General features: G+C 43.8%; 1 protein-coding gene across 5 annotated transcripts in view; it reads left to right on the top strand.

The window, feature by feature from the left end:
- The window catches only part of EFHB (EF-hand domain family member B), a 65,519-nt gene that overhangs the window by 34,298 nt on the left and 8,581 nt on the right, over nt 1–22,640 (top strand). For all 5 annotated transcript variants that reach the window (NM_001206608.2, XM_059884987.1, XM_059884979.1 and 2 more), the window contains exons 7-10: nt 7,441–7,524; nt 8,120–8,187; nt 12,775–12,929; nt 21,130–21,337. In NM_001206608.2, coding sequence (NP_001193537.2) covers nt 7,441–7,524; nt 8,120–8,187; nt 12,775–12,929; nt 21,130–21,337 — 515 coding nt within the window. The remainder of the gene's footprint in view (nt 1–7,440; nt 7,525–8,119; nt 8,188–12,774; nt 12,930–21,129; nt 21,338–22,640) is intronic.

Here is a 22,640-nt window from a genome sequence, read left to right as displayed (position 1 = left end):
CTGTGATTCATGGGGTTGCAAAGAGTCAGAGACGACTGAGCGACTGAACTGAACTGAGGGAGATTTAAGACAGAAGAGGAGAAGACATATGGAGGAGGACCTGATGTGAAGATGGAAGCGACGGGAATGATGTGGAGTCAAGCCAACGAAGGTCAAAAAATGCTGGCGGCCTCCAGATGTTGGAGGAAGCGATGAACAGGTTCTGCCCAGAGCCTTCGGGGGGCATGTGGCCTCGCTGTCACCTCGATCTCAGACTTCTGGCCTCTTGATCTGTGAGAGCATACGTGTCTACTGTTTTAAGCCACAAGCTTGTGGTCATTTGTTCTCGCAACCCCAGGAAATGAATATACTGGACCTGCATTCCTATACATTCAGTGGTGGGAGGGGATTTGTTTTGCCCTCTGCCCTCTGTTTAAAAAACATTTTTTTGCGTTTATAATTTTTTGACTAATTTTTAGTGGCGTATTGTCGACTTACAGTCTTGTGTTAGTTTCAGGTGTACAGCAGAGTGAGTCCCTTACACATACCCCCACACGTAGATTCTTGTTTGTTTAAGATCCTTTTCTAATAGGTCGTTGGAGAGGGCTGAGTAGAGCTCCCTGTGCTGCACGGCAGGTCCTTCTCGGTCCCCAGTTTATAGGCGGTGGTGTGTGTGTGTCAGTCCCCACTTTCCCCCTGGTGACGTTCAGTTTGTTTCCTCCATCTGCTTCCCAGGTGGCGCTAGTGGTGAAGAAAGTGAAAATGAAAGTCGCTCAGTGGTGTCAGACTCTTTCCGACCCCGTGGACTATACAGTCCATGGAATTCTCCAGACCAGAGTGCTGGAGTGGGTATAGAACCTGCCTACAAATGCAGGAGACATAAGAAATGTGGGTTCGATCCCTGGATCGGGAAGATCCCCTGGAGGAGGGCATGGCAACCCACTCCAATATTCGTGCCTGGAGAATCCCACTGAAACAGGAGGCTGCGAGCTACTGTCCATGGGGTCACAGAGAGTCAGACACGACTGGAGCGACCTAGCACGTAAGCTCCATCTGTGACTCCACTTCTGTTTGGTGAGTAAGTTCATTTGTACCGAGTTTGCGAGCCTCTCTGCCCTCTTTAAAGAATACACTGCCCTCCTCCAAAGTTCCACAGGCCCCGGAGGGCATACACTTTGCCTTCCCCCAGACACCCAATCTGCCTCGCTCACTTGCTTGTCTGATAGCTGTGATGGCAGCTCCCAGTTATAGAGGCAAAGTGCTAAGTACTTTATATATGATTAATTTGATCCTACCAGCAACTCCAGGAGGTAGGTGTACTATAATTTTTAGCCTTTCCATTTTATAGATGAAGAAGCTGACGTACAGAGAAGTTAAATCCTGTGCCCGAGGTCACGCAGGGAGGTGCCAGGGGTAGGGCTGAAACCAGCAGTGTCTCTCCAGAGGCTGCCCTTACCACTGCACCGAGGCTGTAGGCGCTGACTCTGTGATTGCAGGCCTGAAACTGGGATTCCCATTCTTCCACTCCCTTATTACTTAATATATGAGTTTCTGTTATTTGAATTATTCAAAGCAATAATGGTAAGCACAAAGAGAAGAAATTCTTTCCTGGGTAGCCTTTCCCTTCTCCAGAGGATCTTCCCGAGCCACAGATCGAACCCTGGTCTCCTGCATGGCAGGCCTTTTATATCTCTGAACCACCAGGGAAGCGCTTCCATATTTTATAAAAACCATAGGAGACAGTGGTTTTTTTTTTTTTTTTTTTTTTAGGATATAGAAGAGCTCCTAAAACAAACATTCATTAATTTATTACTATTAAAGTGGTTAAAACATACATAAAGGGAAACATGAAAAAATTATTTAAATACTTGACTAGATCAGTTCAGTCATTTCAGTTCAGTCCCTCAGTTGTGTCTGACTCTTTGCAACCCCATGGACTGCAGCACGCCAGGCCTCCCTGTCCATCACCAACTCCCGGAGTTTACTCAAACTCATGTCCATTGAGTCAGTGATGCCATCCAACCATCTCATCCTCTGTTGTCCCCTTCTCTTCCTGCCCTCAGTCTTTTCCAGCATCAGGGTCTTTTCAGTGAGTCAGTTCTTCGCATCAGGTGGGCAAAGTATTGGAGTTCCAGCTTCAGCATCAGTCCTTCCAGTGAATATTCAGGACTGATTTCCTTTAGGATGGACTGGTTGGATCTCCTTGCAGTCCCAGGGACTTCTCCAGCACCACAAGAGTCTTCTCCAACACCACAGTTCAAAAGCATCAATTTTTTGGCGCTCAGCTTTCTTTATGGTCCAACTCTCATATCCATACATGACTACTGGAAAAATGATAACTTTGGCTATATGGACCTTTGTCTATAAAGTAATGTCTCTACTTTTTAATATGCTGTCTAGGTTGGGCATAGCTTTTCTTGCAAGGAGTAAGCGTCTTTTAATTTCATGGCTGCAATCACCATCTGCAGTGATTTTATAGCCCAAGAAAATAAAGTCTCTCACTGTTTCCATTGTTTCCCCATCTATTTGCCATGAAGTGATGGGACCAGATGTCATCATCTTAGTTTTTTTAATGTTGAATTTTAAGGCAGCTTTTTCACTCTCCTCTTTCACTCTCATCAAGAGGCTCTTTAGTTCTTCTTCGCCTTCTGCCATAAGGGTGGTGTCATCTGCATATCTGAGGTTATTGATATTTCTCCCAGCAATCTTGATTCCAGCTTGTGCTTGGAGTTAAGCATATTCATTTACAGCTCATTTTTTTGTTTCTACCTTCTTCTTTTTTGTGTCATTTATTTTTAATTGAAGTATAGAAAGAAAGAAAGTGAAATCGCTGAGTCATGTCCGACTCTTTGCGACTTCATGGACTTGTAGCCCGCCAGGCTCCTCGGTCCATGGGATTCTCCAGGCAAGAGTACTGGAGTGGGGTGCCAGTGCCTTCTCCAGGGGATCTTACTGACCCAGGGATCAAGCCGGGGTCTCCGGCACTGCTGGCAGAGTCTTTACCGTCTGAGCCCCCGGGGAGCCCAGCTGAAGCATGGTTGGTTCATAGTGTTATCTTAGTCTCAGGTACTCAACAAAGGGACTCAGTGACACATAAATATGTGCACATATAAAATATACATTCTTTCAGACTCTTTTCCATTGAAAGTTATTAGAAGGTATGGGGTATGGCTCCCTGTGCTACACAGGGCCTACAGTGTAGCATCGGGAACTATATTACCTGTTATTTATACTGGTTACCTATTTTAAATATAGTACGTAGTATGTATATGGCAATCCCCAGTTCCTCATTTATACCCCCGTTCCCCTTTGGCCACTGTTAAGCTTGTCTTCTGTGTCTGTGAATCTATTTCTGTTTTGCTCACGTCTTAATGTGCTATGCACTATTCAACGTACATTTGCCTTACTCTTAACTTTTAAGAGTTACTGGGGATATATACTTTTTAAGGGATAAGTTCCTTCATAAAATTACCTGTATCTATATTCTGCTTATGACCTCTGGTCAGAAGAATCAGTTAAAATCTAGAAATGATAGACTCGTGTGTGTGTGTGTGTGACTGTGACTGGCACACAGACTTGACTGGTGAGGGAATGCGGTGAGGTGTGTCATGATTACAGCTGTTGATTCTCTGACATGCACGGCTGCTCACAATAGTTCCTGATTCTCCCAGCAACATGTTTTAGGCAGTGTTAGGCTGAGGCGCGAGGGCTGCGTGGCTTAGAATCCTCCTTTTTGCCATCTGGCATGCTCCTAATCAAGGCCTTGGAGCTGGTTTCAGATTGTCCACTTTATACGCTCAAAATATGGCCTTCAAACGGCCTTTGATTTATTCTGACTTTCCCCCATTGTTCTTTTTCTCTCTTTTGAACTAATGGGAAGTAAATAAAGAAATAAGAGATGAATTACGTTATCTTTCATCTTTTCTTTCTCCACAGTGTCGTTCTTCTGCAGAAGTTTATTCAGCCCTGTATTTCTCCAGCACAGGAAATAGTTTTAAAAGCAAAAGGAGTTTAAGAATTTTAAGTTCACTGTTTTTAGTCTTAGCAAAACAATAGAGGTTTATTAATTTTAATGCTATTAAATAGTGGTGGTGTAATTTTACAGTTCTCAAAAGAAATTCTTACTCATTTAATCACAATGGTGGAAGTAGTGAAATTATATTACAGAAAATTAGCAAAATAAAATCAAATCACTCATAATCCTGTCACCTTAATTCAACCTTTATTATCTTTTTCATTTCTTTCTTTCTACTGTGGCTTCCTGTGTTGATTTTTGCATACCTTTTGTTTTGTTTTTGCATAACTTTAATCAGAGTGCAATTCCATTTTATATCCTGTTTTGGCTCTTAACATAAAATAATTTTATATGGCTGTGTATTCTTACTAAACAACATTTAGAATGCACACAGAGTGTGTTCTTGTTAATGTGACGTGATTAATCACCTTCCAGGACTGAACACTCAGATTCTTTTCTTTTTTTCCCCTTATAGTCAGTGAGACTACAAGCATTTTTATAAATATAATTTTTTCAGACTTTTAATTTTGTGGATTATCTCCTTATGATTGGTTTTCAGATGTGGATAAGAGGGTGAATATTTTTATGCTTTTTGAGTCATACTGCCAAAATATTTCTAAAAGAATTATCATCACTTGCTCTAGCAATCTGCAAGTGTTTTGCCATACTATTTGCCAATGTTAGATATTCTTTCTTTCTCTCTCTATATATAGATATGTATTTAAATATGTACTATGTTAAACATGATATTTTGTTGTTCTTTTTATTTCTTTTGTTACTGTAGAGTATAAGTTCTCCATATATTTGCTTACTAGTTGTAAGTTGCTTATATCCTTTGGTTATTTATTTCTTTAATGCTTACTTTTCTGTTATAAATCTTAGGAGTTATATGAATGATATTAACACTTTGGTTTTGTTTACTGAAAAATTTGTGTTACTTTTAAATCAAAATTTTGTATTCCGTTACTTATCTTTATAAAGGAATATACATGATAAAAGGTTGAACACATAAAGCTTTCTTTTTAGCATATACTTTCTTTTGAAATTGGATTTAGTTTTTGATGATCCAAATGATCATGGCATTTTGCATAATGTACTCTGCATATGAGTTAAATAAGCAGGGTGACAATATAGAGAGCCTTAACAATACACAATACTCCTTTCCCAATTTGGAACCAGTCTGTTGTTCCATATCAAGTTCTAACTGTTGCTTTTTGACCAGCATACATATTTCCCAGGAGGCAGGTGAGGTGGTCTGGTATTCCCATCTCTTTAAGAATTTTCCATAGTTTGTTGTGATCCATACAGTCAAAGGCATTTGCATAGTCAGTTAAGCAGAAGCAAATATTTTTCTGGAACTCTCGTGCTTTTTTGATGATCCAACTGATGTTGGCAAATTGATCTCTGTTCCTCTGCCTTTTCTAAATCCAGCTTGAACATCTGGAAGTTCACGGTTCATGCACTGTTGAAGCCTGGCTGGGAGAATTTTGAGCATTAGTTTGCTAGCATTTGAGATGAGTGCAATTGTGCAGTAGCTTGAGCATTCTTTGGCATTGCCTTTCTTAGGGATTGGAATGAAAACTGACCTTTTCCAGTCCTGTGGCCACTGCTGAGTTTTCCAAATTTGCTGACATATTGAGTGCAGCACTTTCACAGCATCATCTTTTAGGATTTGAAATAGCTCAGCTGGAATTTCATCACCTCCTCTAGCTTTGTTCATAGTGATGCTTCCTAAGGCCCACTTGTCTTCTCGTTCCAGGATGTCTGGCTCTAGGTGAGTGATCGCACCATCGTGATTATCTGAGTCATGAGGATCTTTTTTGTATAGTTTCTCTGTGTATTCTTGCCATCTCTTCTTAATATCTTCTTCTTCTGTTAGGTCCATACCATTTCTGTCCTTTATTGAGCCCATCTTTGCTTGAAATGTTCCCTTGCTACCTCTAATTTTCCTGAAGAGATCTCAAACACAGCTTTGGCTCCGTCTCTGGGTGCTGGTGTGCACAAGGTTTGTTGAGTCCTCCAAGTGTCTCTGTTGGGTATGGGGTTTGATTCGAAACGTGATTTCACCCCTCCTACTGTCTTGCTGGGGCTTCTCATGTGCTCTTGGATGTGCGGTATCTTTTTTTTGCTGGGATCCAACATTCTCCTGTCAACGGTTTTTCAGCAGTGAGTTGTAATTTTGGAGTTCTTGCAGGAGATGACTGCATGTCCTTCTACTCCGCCACACCTTTCTGCTCCTTGTTTCTGGCGAGCTGGAGTTTGCTGCTCAGGTTGGACTCAGCCCGGGTTCCGCGTCTCTGGCTGGCCAGGGAGGAGCCCGCAGAGGAGCACTGGTCTGAGCGGGCAGGTGCGGGGTCGGCGGGCACCAGGGAAGCAGGGCTCTGGGCTGGATCAGCGCGGCTGGGGAGGGCCACGCTGGGCTGAAAGTGCCGCGCCAGGAGACCGAGCCGCGCACCACCTCCGACTCGCTCTCCTTCTAAAACGACCAGTTTCACTCTCCAGAGTATGGATGAAGCCAGGCTGGATGAAGCACAAGCTGGGATCAAGATTGCTGGGAGAAATATCAGTAACCTCAGATATGCAGGTGACACCACCCTTATGGCAGAAAATGAAGAACTAAAGAACCTCTTGATGAAAGTGAAAGAGGAGAGTGAAAAAGTTGGCTTAAGACTCAACATTCAGAAAACTAAGATCATGGCATCCGGTCCCATCACTTCATGGCAGATAGATGGGGAAACAGTGAGAGACTTTAATTTTGGGAGCTCCAAAATCACTGCAGATAGTGACTGCAGCCATGAAATTAAAAGACACATGCTCCTTGGAAGAAAAGCTTGACCAACCTAGATAGCATATTAAAAAGCAGAGACATTACTTTGCCAACAAAGGTCCGTGTAGTCAAGGCTATGGTTTTTCCAGAGGTCATGTATGGATGTGAGAGTTGGACCACAAAGAAAGCTGAGTGTTGAAAAATTGATGCTTTTGAACTGTGGTGTTGGAGAAGACTCTTGAGAGTCCCTTGGACTGCAAGGAGATCCAACCAGTCCATGCTAAGGGAAATCAGTCCTGAATATTCACTGGAAGGACCGATGTTGAAGCTGAAACTCCAATACTTTGGCCACATGATGTGAAGAACTGACTCATTGGAAAAGACCCTGATGCTGGGAAAGATTGAAGGCGAGAGGAGCAGGGGTTGACAGAGGATGAGATGGGTGGATGGCATCACCGACTCCATGGAAATGAGTTTGAGCAAGCTCCGGGAGTTGGTGATGGACAGGGAAGCCTGGCATGATGCAGTCCATGGGGTTGCAAAGAGTCGGAGACGACTGCGTGACTGAAATGAGTTGAACTGACCCAAATAAAACTATGGTATTCTTCACTATATGTATATTTGGTAGCCAATAATACTTTGGGTAATACACACACCTGACAATTTTCTAATTTTATAGGAAAAGAGGAGCTAAGATTGTATCCAAGAGAGTTGATGATTTCAAAGAAAAGTTTCAACATAGACTTGGAAGAGTTTTAGATCCGTAAGTTCATGAGTAACTTAAAACTGATGATGTTTTTGGATCAAATTTACAAAGTACTCCTGTCATAAATTTTGCTTTGTGTTCTATTAGAGTCTATCAGTTGAATAAGAATCATCCTTTTGTGTTAATCAGGGAACCCTGTTAGCCTCCTAAGAGCTTGGGGTTCCAGAAAAGTACTGAGTCTCCAAAAGGGAGAGGGCGTTTGGAAAAGAAAGAGGAAGAATTTTATATAAAGTTTTATTTCTAGGATCTCAGAAATTTAACTTACTGTGTTACATTTTCCTCTCCTCTCTCTCTCTCTAGAGAGAGAGTATGTTTGTATACATGCATGCTTCCATAATTCTACTTTGGGACCATGTTCTGTTTTTTCTTTTTCCATCTGGGCCTTTTCACTGAAAGCCAGTGAAAGCATTCAGCCGTTGCTAATGTGAGTTGGAGATTAGAGAAAAGATTTGTTGGAGAACTTCTGTTTGATCTTTATAGTTTGGTTATAGGAGAAAATATAGGTGATTAAAAACGTATGGAAAACATATTTTAAATTCCAGGGATGCCATGTGGTGGGAATTTTCACTAAAGAAACTTTTTTCTTTGATAGCATTGCGGAAACAATGAATGTTCCCCCAGACTACACATTTGGGGCTTTTCTCCGTCCTGAGGACTATGGTAAATATACAGTTTTTTTTTAAAAAGCAAACAGACAAAATCCTGCCCTCCTCCACCCCGCTGCCCAAATTATGCAGTGAAGTTCACCATCTCCTTCTCTCAAAGCTTCCAATTTTAAAGGCTTAAAATATTATATTAACATTAATGAGAACAATTTGTAGCACAAGAAAGAAGCAACATTGTCCTATTATATTTGAAACAGGTACAGTTTAAAGTCCTGGTAATGAATTCCTTAAGTGTAGTTAAGGCTTAGAATTTTATTTAGAATATAAATAAAGCCTATATTAAACAATCAAAAGTGAACTGAGGCAACTTTTTAATGAATTCAAATATTGTACCGGATCCTTGCACTCAAAATGTGGTTGCAGACAGGCAGCGTTGGTGTCCCCGTAAGGCTCTTAGAGATGCAGACTCCCGGGTTCTACCCTCAGGCCTCCTGGATCAGAAATGGCATTTTCACAACATTCCCAGATGAACTGTAGGGGCATTCAGGTTCCAGAAAGCACTGTACAACCACACACTGAAGAACCACTCTTCCCACCAGGCGATCAACGAAACAGTCTGTGAAGTAGTGGAAGAAACTTACCAGGGTCTTGTCTTTAGTGGTGCTAAGTGAGCTCAGTAGCGGCCTTCCCCAGGCAAAACTATTTGAAAGCTTATTAGGATTGAGCTGTATATTAGTGGTTTTCAAAATATAGTCTGCAGTCTACCTGCATTAAAATCACCCATAGAGTCATAGAGTTTATTAAATATGGATTCCTGGGACCCATGCCCAGATAGTTCTGATTCAGTAGGCTCTCAAGTACACACTACGGAGAAGGCAATGGCACCCCACTCCAGTACTTTTGCCTGGAAAATCCCATGGATGGAGGAGCCTGGTAGGCTGCAGTCCATGGGGTCATTAAGAGTCGAACAAGACTGAGCGAGTTCACTTTCACTTTCCACTTTCATGCATTGGAGAAGGAAATGGCAACCCGCTCCAGTGTTCTTGCCTGGAAAATCCCAGGGACGATGGAGCCTGATGGGCTGCCGTCTATGGGGTCGAACAGAGTCGGACACGACTGAAGCGACTTAGCAGCCGCAGCAGCAGCAAGTACACTAAATTTTAGGAACCTCCCAGGTGGCTGGTAAAGAACCCATGTGCCAATGCAGGAGACAGAAGAGACATGGGTTTGATCCCTGGAGGAGGGCGTGGCAATCCACCCCAGTATTCTTGCCTGGAGAATCCCATGGACAGAGGATCCTGGGGGGCTATACAGCTCATAGGGTTGCAAAAAATCAGACACGACTGAAACGACTTAGAACACGCACTGAAAGGGTGTTAGCTAAAGTCTGCTCACTAACAAGTAAAATAAATACTTATTTGCTAATGCAACATGATGTTCTAAGCATGGTGAGTCACCACAGTAGGAGATCATTCTTTGTTTAGATCAACTGTTATGTGTTTAATGGATGTCTGCCCATCTTAGAGGCTCTGGTAAGGAGTGATTTAGGAAATCCATCAGTTAGTCTGAAAAACAAGTAGATAATCATGGTCAGCTGCCTACTTGAGGGCAGTTTCATGCTGGGGGTGCCCCAGCTTGCTGTCTGTTTGGTGCCTGGGGTCTTGTGCACAGTGCATTGTTTTCCAGGTATTTATAGCATGAATCAATGAATCCAACACATAGTTTATCATGCTGAGAGTGAAACACAGACAAAGTTTCTAATGCCCTCCTCCAGGGATTGAACCTGTGTCTCTTCTGTCTTCTGCATTGGCACGTGGGTTCTTTACCACTAGGGCCACCTGGGAAGTTCCTAAAATTTAGTGTACATGAGAGCCTATCGAATCAGAATTATCTGGGCATGGATCCCAGGAACCGGCATATCTAATAAACTCTATGGGTGATTTTAATGCAGTTGAGCTACGTGATAAATTGAGTGACAAGATAGTGTTATAAAATGAAAATGAAGAACACCGCCATTAATAGTTTATAAAGTATGTATGTGTCAGCAGCAGCCTTGGCAGCATACGCTGTAACTGGGAAAGAGGACTCAGTCCTCTCTGGACTTTTCACGGAGCTCATGGATGCACACAGACTAACCCTAACTGTCCCTTGTGACTGCTGTTAGGGTTAATTCACGGTGTCTGTTCTGCGGAAAGTTTCAGGGTCTGCCTGCTTCTGAGGACACGTAGGTTTTTCTACTGGATCTGGATTACTCCCTTCCTCTTGCTTGGGGAAATAAAGGCAACGACACAAAGAATGCCTCATCCCCGGGCCTGGGGTTGTTGGTTCTGTTAATGTGCCTCTGGGAAGAGGGCCCGGGCTGCGTGCAGCTCCCAGAATGCACCCGGGCAGGGGTGACTGAGGGGACACCCAGGGCAGGCGGGCAGCGGGGCATCACGGGAGCTGGTGGCGGGCAGCGGGGCATCACGGGAGCTGGTGGGGCAGGGTGCATCACGGGAGCTGGTCGAGGGCAGGGTGCATCATGGGAGCTGGTGGGGCAGGGTGCATCACGGGAGCTGGTCGTGGGCAGGGGGCCGCCGCGGAGCTGGCCTGGCTTCTCTCACGTCCTTGGTGTGGTGGTGAAGGCGTTAGTCTCTCCGAGGGCCAGAGCTTGTACTCCGGATTTCAGCTCTTCAGCGATGGGTCTTGAGTAGTCGTCAGTGATTTGCCATGAGCTTCATAAGTATTCTCTCAGGGCCGGGCTGAAAGAGAGTGTCAGCCTGTGTCTCACCCACAGGCTGACCATTCAATAGTTATTTTTGGATGTTAATGTAGATGGAAGGCCTCTCAGGATAAAAACAAAAAACAAAACCAACTCAACCAAGGGCCGTCTTGTGGAAAAGCCGGGGAGCAGGGCTTCCTTATACAGAACAGCCCCCAGGGGAGTGACATCAGGGGAAGAAATGTGGAGGGGAAGAACAGCCATGCTTATTTGTCAGAAATCACCCCTCACCCAACCACTTCGATTGCCTCTCCAAGAGCCTTACTCGGGTTTTGCCCACTTTAGGATGGTCTGATGGACGCTGACTCCATTTCAGATTATCTTCGTCTGAGCACTTGCCCTGTTTCTGGAACCAGCACTGGTGGCAGGCATTTCACGCATACGAGTAAGGGTCTACCCTTAGAAAGAAGGCTTTTATCAGAATATGCAGGATTAACTCCTGACTTTATAATAAACTTAGAGGTGCTACTAACACCTATTAAAAGAGACCCTCGAGAGACCCTAATAATATAAAGCCTTGCACAAAGTAGGTGTAAATATTAGTTGCTTTGAAGTGCAGGCAAATTTGCAATTTTTTCAGTTTTTAAACATTGAAGTATAGTTGATTTAAAATATTTCTGCTGTATAAGCACAGTGATACAATTATGTGTATATACACACATATATATGTATATATTTAAAATTCTCCATTGTGGTCTGTCACAGGGTTCTGACCAGACTTCCCTGTGCTGTATAGTCGGGCCTTGTTGTGCATCCACCCTATGTATAATAGTTTGCACCTGCCGATCCCAACCCGTCCCTCCCCACCTCGCCCTGGGCACAGCCCATCTGTTCTCTGTGTCTGTGATTCTATTTCTGTTTCATGGGTAGGTTAGTTTGTGTCATATTTTAGGTTCCTCATACAAATGGTATCAGACGGGGTTTGTCTTTCTCCTTCTGACTTACATCACTTAGTATGATAATCTCTGGTTGCATCCATCAGTGTTGCAATTTAAATTAACCTACCCAGGATATCACAGCCAGTTGCCAGTAAAAGCAGGAAGGGTGGGGTATAGGCCATGGGGGAAAAGAACAGAGGGAGAGGTTTCTTCTGGTGACATCCACCAAACCATCATATCTGAAGCAACATGGTCGCCTCTTGTCTGATGTCTGTCACCATAAACATGCCAAGGAATGGGGTTTAGAGGCAGTGTGAATATACTTTGTGTCATAATTCAACAAAGTTCCTTTAAGTCATGAAAGAAAAGTGAAAGCAAGGCTGGGCTCTGGGGGCTGCAGCTGGTGGATTGGAGGGGTTGTTACTGGCGGTTGTGGGTCAGGACTCGGTTAATGGACTCCCGTGCTGGTCACAGAGAAGCAGGACTGAGAAGTGGAGACTTGATGAGCAGAGTGAAGGCGGAATGGAAACTCACACTAAGGAGGAGCAGGGAACTCGTGCCCAGCTTTCACAAGGCTTCCCAGGGGTCCAGTGGCCCGAAGGCACACAGAGTGACCGGCACATGGAATCAGCCCCAGCTTTCAGATCTCGGCCTTGTAGACAAATGTCCACATTTGTCTGCCTGTCTCTTTAGACAGGCAAGAGCTTTGCTGTCTTAAGAGAGGACTTGATAGCTGAGTGGGCTCATGATTCTCTCATAAAATTCATTTATTCAGATTTTTTTCATTGAATGGAGAAGTGGCATATAGCAGAAGTATTCATTTTCATCAATTACTGTGTACACTTTTTTTAATACAAAAGGGTTTTCTGTCATGCTGCTTGATAGTCTTGGCGTTAGGTCTTTTCATTCACAGGAGTTGCTAGGTCTCTCTCTCTTTTAGGATGTGAATAATAGTGACAGACTTTACATTCAGATAAAAGACTTTTCTTTCCCTCTTCAATAGGAGTTGGTGATCTCATCCACAGAAGGCTTCCGGGGGAGTATCTGCGAGGCAAGGACAGGCAGCGAGGCCTCGTAGCAGCAGTGCGGCACCACTTGAAGAAAGTTAACTACCAGAACTTTGACACTCTGCTGGCAGCCTTCAGGCACTATGACAAGGCCAGTAGTGAAGGGGAGAGTTTTGGTCTATGCGTGGGCTTACAGGTCCAGCAGGCTGGTGTAGATCAGGATCACATTTGCCGTACACCAGAAACTAATACGACGTCGTGAATCAACTATTTACACGGGCGTGTAAAACTGTTTACTAAAATAGGTGGTGGTGGGCTGGATTTGATCTTGGCTCCCCTGGTGGCTCAGATGGTAAAGAATCTGCCTGCAATGTAGGAGACCCAGGTTCAATCCCTAGGTCAGGAAGATCCCCTGGAGAAAGGAATGGCTACCCACTTCATTATTCTCGCCGGGAGAACTCTATGGACAGAGGAGACTGGCGGACTATAGTCCATGAGATTGCAAAGAGTTGGACATGACTGAGTAACTCACACACACCCACACCCACACACACACACACGTACAGGACATAGTCCCCTGTGCTGTACAGTAAGTCCCTGTTGTTTATCTACTTTCTATATAGTAGCTTGTTAATCCCCAGCCCCTGATTTATCCCTCCCCCGCCTCCTCTCCCCTTTGGTAGCCATAAGTTTGTTCTCTTTGTCTGTGAGTCTGTTTCTCTTTGGTGGATAAGCTCATCTGTGTCGTGATTTAGATTCCACATATAAGTGGCATCATACTGTACTTCTCTTTTTCTGCCTGACTTACTTTAGTTGGTATAATCATCTCTAGGCCCATCCATGTTGCTGCAGATGGCACTGTTTCATTCTTTTTCCGTGGCTCAGTGGCATTGCACTGTACGCGCACGCCGCACCTTCATCCACTCCTCTGTTGATGGACGCTTAGGTGGTTCCCACGTCCTGGCTGCTGTAGATAGCGCTGTGGTGAACACTGGGGTACATGTATCCTTTTGAATTAGAGTTGCCTCTGGTATATGCCCAGGAGTGGGATTGCCAGAGTACATGCATGTGCCCATGTGTTTTAAGTATCGTCTGTGGCTGATTTTGCAGCTACACATGCAGAGTAGTGCATCAGAGACTGAAGAGACTTTTTGGCCCTTGTCAGAAAAAGTTTGCTGACTCCTGGAATTGATCTGTGTTGTCAAAATAAGGTTCTTTAACCACCAGCATTGTTACTTGGGGAGATACTAGAAATGCACTTTCTAAGGCCCACCTCACACATACTGAATTAGGAACTTGGGATTGGGGTCTAGTGATTGTGTTCTAACAGACTCCTCAGTGATTCTGCTGTGTGTTCAGGTTTGAGAACCACTCTTAAAGATCATTGAACTGGAGTGTGCTGGGAACGTGGGGGATGGACAGTCTCTGCCTCACTCTGAACTTGCACACATGGTACCACCAGTCTGGTCTCAGTCAAGCTTAGAACACGTCTCCCCACGGGGATCAGGTGTGGTTTCAGTGTTTGAGAGAGCAAGGTCATCCCATTTTCAAGCTACTCTAAAAATTTTATGCTTTGAACAAATCAGATCGATGTGGGGCTGTGTAATTACCCGACATCATTTTAGGCCATCGCAGCATTTACCAAGCTGCACCGCCTTTGGCTTGCACTTAGGAGTCCTACTACACACATGTGAAACGTGGCAGACTTTGTATTCGTATGCCCATGCGGCTGTTATTTTCGTCACATACGTCCTTCTTATAAGGAAACCCAGTCTTTCTAGAGCAAATAACCATGCTTTGTGTAAGTATCTGGTTCGCTCTTACCTCTTGTGCAGCATGAATTTTGTACTGATTGTACATAACTTTTTGTCTTGGCCACCAGCAAGCGTAGAGCCAACCCAGAGAAACACGTCTAGTTTGTGAACGTGATCTGACAGCATACATTCTGTGCGCTCTTCTGGCTTCAGGTTTCATCTTATTTCATTCCAGATTTATTTTTCTCTTTGCCCTGATTTCTTCACTTTTTTTTTTTTTGGCTCTCTTTGTAACTTATTTTTCTAGGCAGCTTCAAAACCATTTTAGAATGAGTCTAAAACAGACAAATAAAAGCTCATAAAGAAAGCTGTGATGATGTAACACTTCATCATCTTGACAGAAGAAAAGAAAGAACAGAATGATTTTAGTTTATCTCAAAGGGAAAAGATGATATTCTTATCTCCCTTCTGATGTTGAGTACAGTTTTAGGAAAGTGACACTTCACACTTTTTATTTTATAAAAAAATCTTGATCACTCATTGGCTAATTCATTTTAAGCCCGTTCATTTTATTTTAGATTAGGGGGTCTGTGTGTCTGTGGTGTACTGATGAATAAAACGTGGGTTAAATATCTCATTTAAGTTTATACTAATTATGTTGGGACAAATGCCAGTCATCAACAACATTTCTCACAAAGTTGTGTTTAAAGAAAGTATTCAACTGTTTCTCTGATTTTTAATAAAGTCTGATCGCTATCTACAGGTAATTTAAAAAGTATTCTTTAGAATTAAATGTACAGGTGGAAACATATATGTTTTAAAAATTTTTATTGAAGTATAGTTGTTTTCCAATGTTGTGTTTGTTTCTGCTGTATAGCAAAGTGAATCAGCTATTAATCTAATCTAATATATATATTATATATATATATATATATCCCTTCTTTTTTGGATTTCCTTCCCATTTAGGTCACCACAAAGCACTGAGTAGAGTTCCCTGTGCTGCACAGTAGCTTCTCATTAGTTATCTATTTTATCCATGGTACCAATAGTGTAAATGTGTCAATCTTAATCTCCCAATTCATCCCCCCTTCCCCTCTTGGTATCGATACGTTTGTCCTCGGTGTCTGTGTCTATATGTCTGCTTTGCAAATAAGTTCATCTGCACTATTTTTCTAGATTCCACATAAAAGCGATATTATACAGTATTTGTTCTTCTCTTTCTGACTTACTTCACTCTGTATGACATCTCTACGTCCATCCACATCTTTGCAAATGGCACTGTTTCATTTCTGAACAAGTCTATTTTTAACTGTATTGAACTCCAAGTATCTAGATGATGACACTGGAGAATCCACACGCTAGTGACGTGAATAAGGGGACTTGCAGGATGCGCAGTGCTCTCCTTTCTGAAAATTCTTCATTTTACATGTAATTATAGGCAAGACGATCATCTTAATAGCTGTTGATTATTTTAGTGAACCACCAGGCACATTCCTTATGATAAAATTAAATTAAGCAGGGAGAAAATTACTGAGAATTCTTCAATGCTGATACACCTTTTAAATAGTTAACTGTTAACATGCACGGCACAGAGCTCAGGGTCCTTGAGGAGCTTTTTTCTGCAAGGGTAATACGATGGGGGTCTTCCTGGTGCAGCTGTAGGATGGTTTTTGATTGTTTGAATCTTATATTGTTGAGTGCCCAGATTTAATTTAATTGAGAAGCAAAACAAAACAGAACAAATAAACTGTGATTTCTTAAATGAATCTTCTTGGCTTAGAGGATTAATTCTGTTATTTGCTGAACACTCATAGTACATCAAATATTATTCCAGATAATGTGCAGGCTTTTTACTCAGGGAATGTAAAATCTAGAAGGGAAAAAAAAAGAAACACAAAGACTCATCATGTCCAAGCATGTCACAGCAGAGTCTTAGATTTTCAAAATTTGTATGTGTAATTCCAACTCCTTTTATTCTAATTATTATCCAGGAAGTAGCTGAGATGGGAAGATTCCTTTTAGGGAACAGTTCCGTCAGTGACAACATAGGTCTACTCAGATGTGTGAGCCAGGAGCTGGGGAGGAAGAGAGATGGCTTTGAGAAGGCAGTCCCAAGGCTCAGCCGTGGGTGCCTGGGGGCAGGGAGGGCTCACTGAGTGTCTGGACTGACGGCTCACCGCTGAGGAGCCTCTGTGCTGTAAGCCGTGCCACCGCCAGGCTGAAAATGGGCCGGAAGGCAGAGCGCATGACTCAGATGCACTCCATGGGCCGCGCTCCTGTGACTGGAGCTGGCTCACCGGCCTGAAATAGCGACTCCATAACTTGAAGACGTGTCAGCAGCGACAGGCGCCGCCGGCAGCTCTGGGAGGGGACACAGGTTCACGTGGTCAGTGTGGCCGGAGCGGGGGCAGTGCCTCGTGCGCGGCGCGTCTCTCGCCGCGAGACAAACGGGTCCGCTGGCGGCCGGAGTCGCGAGTTTGGCATGTGGTGGCAGCCTCTGCTCAGGCCGGTGGCTTTACTTGGCGCCCAGTCTGATGGTAACTGTACTGCCATGTCTGGGGCAAGGACGGATCCCGGCAGTGACGGTGGCCCCCTGGGTGGTTCAGGCTCCATCTGAAGCTTGATCCCAGCCATCCTTACAGGAGGATGGACCCTTATCACGGGCAGCTGTATGAATTAATTGGATGGTTCACTCAGCCGCTGTGATTTGTTTCCATGGTTTTCTTTTTTAAAAATTTCTATTGGAGTAGAGTTGATTTATAATGTGTTAGTTTCAGGTGTTAACGTGTTCAGGTTGGAGTAGGAAATGGCACCCCACTCCAGTGTTCTTGCCTGGAGAATCCCAGGGACAGAGGAGCCTAGTGGGCTGCCATCTATGGGGTCACACAGAGTCGGACACGACTGAGGCGACTTAGCAGCTTAGCAGCAGCAGTGTCAGCTGTACAGCAAAGTGAATCAATTATACACAGTCACGTATCCACTCGTTTTTAGATTCCTTTCCACATAGGCCATTACAGAGGACTGAGTAGAGTTCCCTGTGCTATGTAGTAGGTCTTTATTATCTATGTTATATGCAGTAGTAAATGCAAGTTCAATCCCTGGGTCGGGAAGACCCTTGGAGGAGGGCATGGCAACCCCCTCCAGTATTCTTGCCTGGACAGTGGAGCCTGGCGGGCTACAGTCCACAGGGTCACAAAGAGTCAGACATGACAGGAGTGACTTGGCACACACAGAGTGTGTATGTCATTCTCAGTCCCCAGTTTATCTCTTTGCCTCCATCACCTGGGAACCAAAAGTTTGTTTTCTACATTCCTGACTCTACTTCTGTTTTGTAAATAAGTTCATTTGTAGCTCCTCCTTTTGTTTAGATACCACATATAAGTGGTATCATATGATATTTGTCTTTCTGTGTCTGATTCACTTCACTCAGTATGACAATCTCTAGGCCCATCCATGCTGCTACAAACATGGCATTATTTTGTTCTTTTTTGTTGCTGAGCAATATCCCATTGAATATATGTGCCATAGATTCTTTATCCATTCCTCTGTTGATCTATAGATCTCTGACTCGAAAAGACGTGTCTTTAATCTTCCAATCTGTAGTTTTCCATGTGGCAACCAAAACACTGGCAACAATTCAAGAGTCAGCAAAAATATACAGGTTCAAGGGGAGTGCTGGCTGGAACCATGAAAATAAACTTGAGTTCCACCATCCGATGGAGAAGGAAATGGCTACTCACTCCAGTACTCTTGGCTGGAAAAATCCCATGAACAGGAGGAGCCTGATAGGCTGCAGTCCATGGGGTCGCTAAGAGTCAGACATGACTGAATGACTTCACTTTCACACATTGGAGAAGGAAATGGCAACCCACTCCAGTGTTCTTGCCTGGAGAATCCCAGGGACGGGGGAGCCTGGTGGGCTGCTGTCTCTGGGGTCGCACAGAGTCGGACACAACTGAGGCGACTCAGCAGCAGCAGCAGTCCGCCCACCGAGGAGAGTGACTGCTTGTTTTGCTCCTTCATAGCTCTCACTGAGGTTGAAAGCCACAGCAGACCAGTGAGGACCCTGGGTTTCAGGTTCATGAAACCCTTATTCATAGAGACTTGCAGTTCAAAGGGTCTTGAGAGCTGTGAGGCCCCAAAGGTCCTAGCTTGTCTCCCTGTGGCTTCTGGTCAGAAGGGCCAGAACATGCCCCAGACGGGTATGGAGAGCAGCAACACAATTATGCATCCAGCAGTGGAAGCCACAGAAATGATGCACCTTGAACCTTCCTTCTCCATTTTGAACAAACCCTGCCTAACCCCCACCAGCGGATTCCTGACACCTCTGCTTGTTACAGACTGAGCGAGACGAGAGCTTTGGCACCCACAGCCTATGAAGCCATAGCAGTTTGAGTCCCTGCCCCCTGAAGTTGCACAGATACCTCTGGCCCGTAGTCCCCCTGGGGACGAGGGGACTTTGGCTCACACCTCACACCTTTGGCTCAACGTCCTCTGTGTTTTTGCTGACTGTATAGAGCTTCTCCATCTTTGGCTGCAAAGGATATAATCGCTCTGATTTCGGTGTTGACCATCTGGTGATGTCCACGTGTAGGACTTTGTCCAAGTGAGCAGATTTTGGCTTACACCAAGTCAACGTCCTCCTTAGAACAGCTGGGTTTTGAGTGTGGGGGAGGGAGAAATAAAGGATGCAGAGGCAGAAGTGGCTCTGTCCTTGGTAAGAAGCATTTATTTTCATTATCGCCACCATCTATTTTAGTTTGGGGGACCCTTGATTCAACAGCCATCCCCCTTGTCCCCCCATTGCTTTTGTTAGGACTGTGGGGTCTGCATTTTTTGTTGACTTGGGCATGCAGCAGAGAATTTCATAAAGCAGTCTGCTTTATCCAGGACATTGCAGTTCCCTGCCAAGATAATATATTTTACATCCTAATTCTGTTTCAACAGGAGGGTTAGGATCGTTATCCAGGCCTGTGGGTCTGGCTGCAGGAATTTATCTAGAATTCATCTGGAATTCACTGGGTCAGTTTCTCATTTTCCAAGGGATTGCCTTCGTGAGCATTGTGACTCCAACTCTGGGCCTAGGAGCCGAATGCTAGTCAGTGAGTCACTCATGGTTTCTCTTGGGAGTTTATCTATCTCAGGGAAGTCTCTCCAGAGGGCAAAGCTCCCTTGTGGCAGCTGGCAGGGAGGCTTGGACCTTTCACAGTCAGCGGGCAGGTGTATTTAAGGTGGGCTTGACAGGCTGCAGCAGGGCTGAGTGGTAAGACACCCCGCTCTGGCCATTCCTCCTTAACAAGCATCCCATGCTCCAGGTCCTCACCCCTCGAAGTGTAGCCAGTTTTGCCTACTACTACTAAGTCACTTCAGTTGTGTCCAACTCTGTGCGACCCCATAGATGGCAGCCCACCAGGCTCCACCGTCCCTGGGATTCTCCAGGCAAGAACACTGGAGTGGGCTGCCATTTCCTTCTCCAATTCATGAAAGTGAAAAGTGAAAGCGAAGTCGCTGTCGTGTCCGACTCTTCGCGACCCCATGGACTGCAGCCTACCAGGCTCCTCTGTCCATGGGATTTTCCAGGCAAGAGTATTGGAGTGGGGTGCCAGTGCCTTCTCCGAGTTCTGCCTACAGCCTTTCTGAATTTCCCTTTCCTGCTTTGCAGCTCACCTTAAGTGCTTCTGTCTTTAACTGTTGTCTGAAACTGGTGGAAACTGCCTCTCTTGCCCAGGGGAGTGTTAATAGCTAGAGTGCGGCGGGATCTTAGATCCTTGACCAGGAATTGAACCCATGTTCCCTTCAATGGAAGAAGTGTGGAGTCTTAACTGCTCACTGTGCCGCCAGGGAGTTCCCCAGAGGCAGCTGTCTTTGAACCCACCTCCCTGTGCTTGGCCTGCATCCACTTGCCACTTTCTCCTCTTTATCAGGCAGTGGCGTGGAGGACCATGGGCTGCCCAGTTGGAACCAGAGGTTTTCAAAGCTTTGGAAGCATGGAAAGTTGTAGGACGTTGTGGGAAGTCTACAGTGCTTGTCAAATGAGATGTCAAGCGTGGATCATGCTTGGGCCTATTCCACCAGAGTGTAGGCAGCATGATTTAAAGACAAAGATCCTAAAATGAACAAAGGGTTGAAATTACTGGGTACATATCAGATGGATACAATGAGGACCAATCTCGCTTAAAGACTGACTCTTCTTTTTTTTTTTTAATTATTTTTTTTTAGACTGACTCTTCTTATGTGGGGGAGAAAAAAAAATAGGGGGCTTCCCTGGTGGCTCAGACGGTAAAGGTCTGCCTGCAATGTGGGAGACCCGTGTTGGATTCCTGGGTCGGGAAGATCCCCTGGAGAAGGAAATGGCAATCCACTCCAGCACTCTTGCCTGGAAAATCCCATGGACGGAGGAGCCTGAGAGGCTACAGTCCATGGGGTCGCAAAGAGTTGGACACGACTGAGCGACTAGCAACTACTATGTGAAAAATAAGACAGATTCTTGGAATTTATGTGATAGACTTTCTTTTTCTCAAGGGAAATAACAGACATTGCCCACTTCCGCTCTTGAAGACAATGCCCACGTCACCTTTTCTTGCTTTTGTCTAACAGAAGGGAGATGGGGTGATAGACAGAGCTGAGCTTCAGGAAGCGTGTGACCAGGCCTGCTTGCACTTAGACGAGAAGCTCCTGGACCAGCTATTTGAATACTGTGATGTGGATAAAGACGGGCTGATTAACTACCTCGAATTTGCGAATTTTCTTACCTGGAAAGATAAAACCCCCCTTAAAGAGTATGAAGAGAGGGTCCTCATTAAAGGTATTTAATTTTTGAAGGTTTGCTAAATTCTTATATGTACTTACATGTTTTCTTTGTCCTGGGAGTTCAACTCTTGTCAACTTTAATATTATGTATTTAAAAATATGCACATATATACATATTTCTTTTTCATGCATAGAATATAAGTGGAAGGACAGGAAAGAATCTGATAACATTTATTATATCTGGGGAGGTGAGGTAGGGATAGGTTGCTAAGGGACAGTCTATGTTTTGTTATCTCTTGAGTTTGGAACTATGTATTACTTACTCAAAAGAAAACAATTATGAGCAAAGCAATTTACACAGAAACCCAAAATATGAAAGAGGGTTCCTAAGAAAGATGTTTGAAAACCATATTCTTAGAGAAATTAGCTTCCCTTCCCTGGAAAAGTCAATTGTAAAATAGAATTTGATCTTTTACATTTTGTAAGAAAAGGACAACCCTAATCTTGACTTTTATTCAAACATTTTCATGTTTACATATCTTCCTGCATCACTAACCACATATAGATATATACATATGTAGGAATTAATTTGTGCATGCGTGTATGGAAATATTTTAAAATAGCTAAAATCATAGTGAATGTACCATTTTTATTTGGCTTAAAAAACACTTAGGTCTCCAATTTCTATGGAACGAAGAGATACTTTCACGATTTCTGTAAACTTCATTTTCAGTTCCTTCACACTGATGTATTGTAAATTACTAAACCATTTCCTCACTGTCTAAAACTTAGGTTATTTCCAAATATTTCAAGAGTAATATGAGTGACCATATAACGATTACCATCTTTCAGAAGGCTTTCTGTTTCTATCTCATTTCTTATGAATGTCATTTTTGTCCCAGAAGTAACTGTTTTCATTTTGCCTTTTTCAATGATCCTACCCATTTGCAATTTTATCAGTCAAGACTGTGAGAAGGTTTTACTCTAATCTAGCTACCATTGAGTGTTATTTCAAACATTCTGGTAATTTAGTTGTTATATAATGACACCTCATTTGCTTTAATTTTCAAGTTTGGATTATTAGAGATGATTACCTTTCAAAAGGTTGTTTGCATTTTTATCTGCTCTTGGAATATCTCTCCCTCTAAAAAGTTTTCACTTTTATTTCTGCAAAGCCAATGCCACATTTTGGGCTTTATTGAGGATGGGTGCCCTTACCAGTTTCTGGGACGGTTTTTCTACTCTATCCACTAGATGGAGAGCAGGAAGATCTTTTCTACCTAATGAAGCTTCTTATAAAAAACAGCTCGCCCCTAGTCCTCTCAGAAATAAGCAGAGGGTGACAGTATTCTTTCTTG

The sequence above is a fragment of the Bos taurus genome, chromosome 1, assembly GCF_002263795.3.
Source record: "Bos taurus isolate L1 Dominette 01449 registration number 42190680 breed Hereford chromosome 1, ARS-UCD2.0, whole genome shotgun sequence".
Lineage (NCBI taxonomy): Eukaryota > Metazoa > Chordata > Mammalia > Artiodactyla > Bovidae > Bos > Bos taurus.
This window is presented reverse-complemented; position numbering and strand designations above follow the sequence as displayed.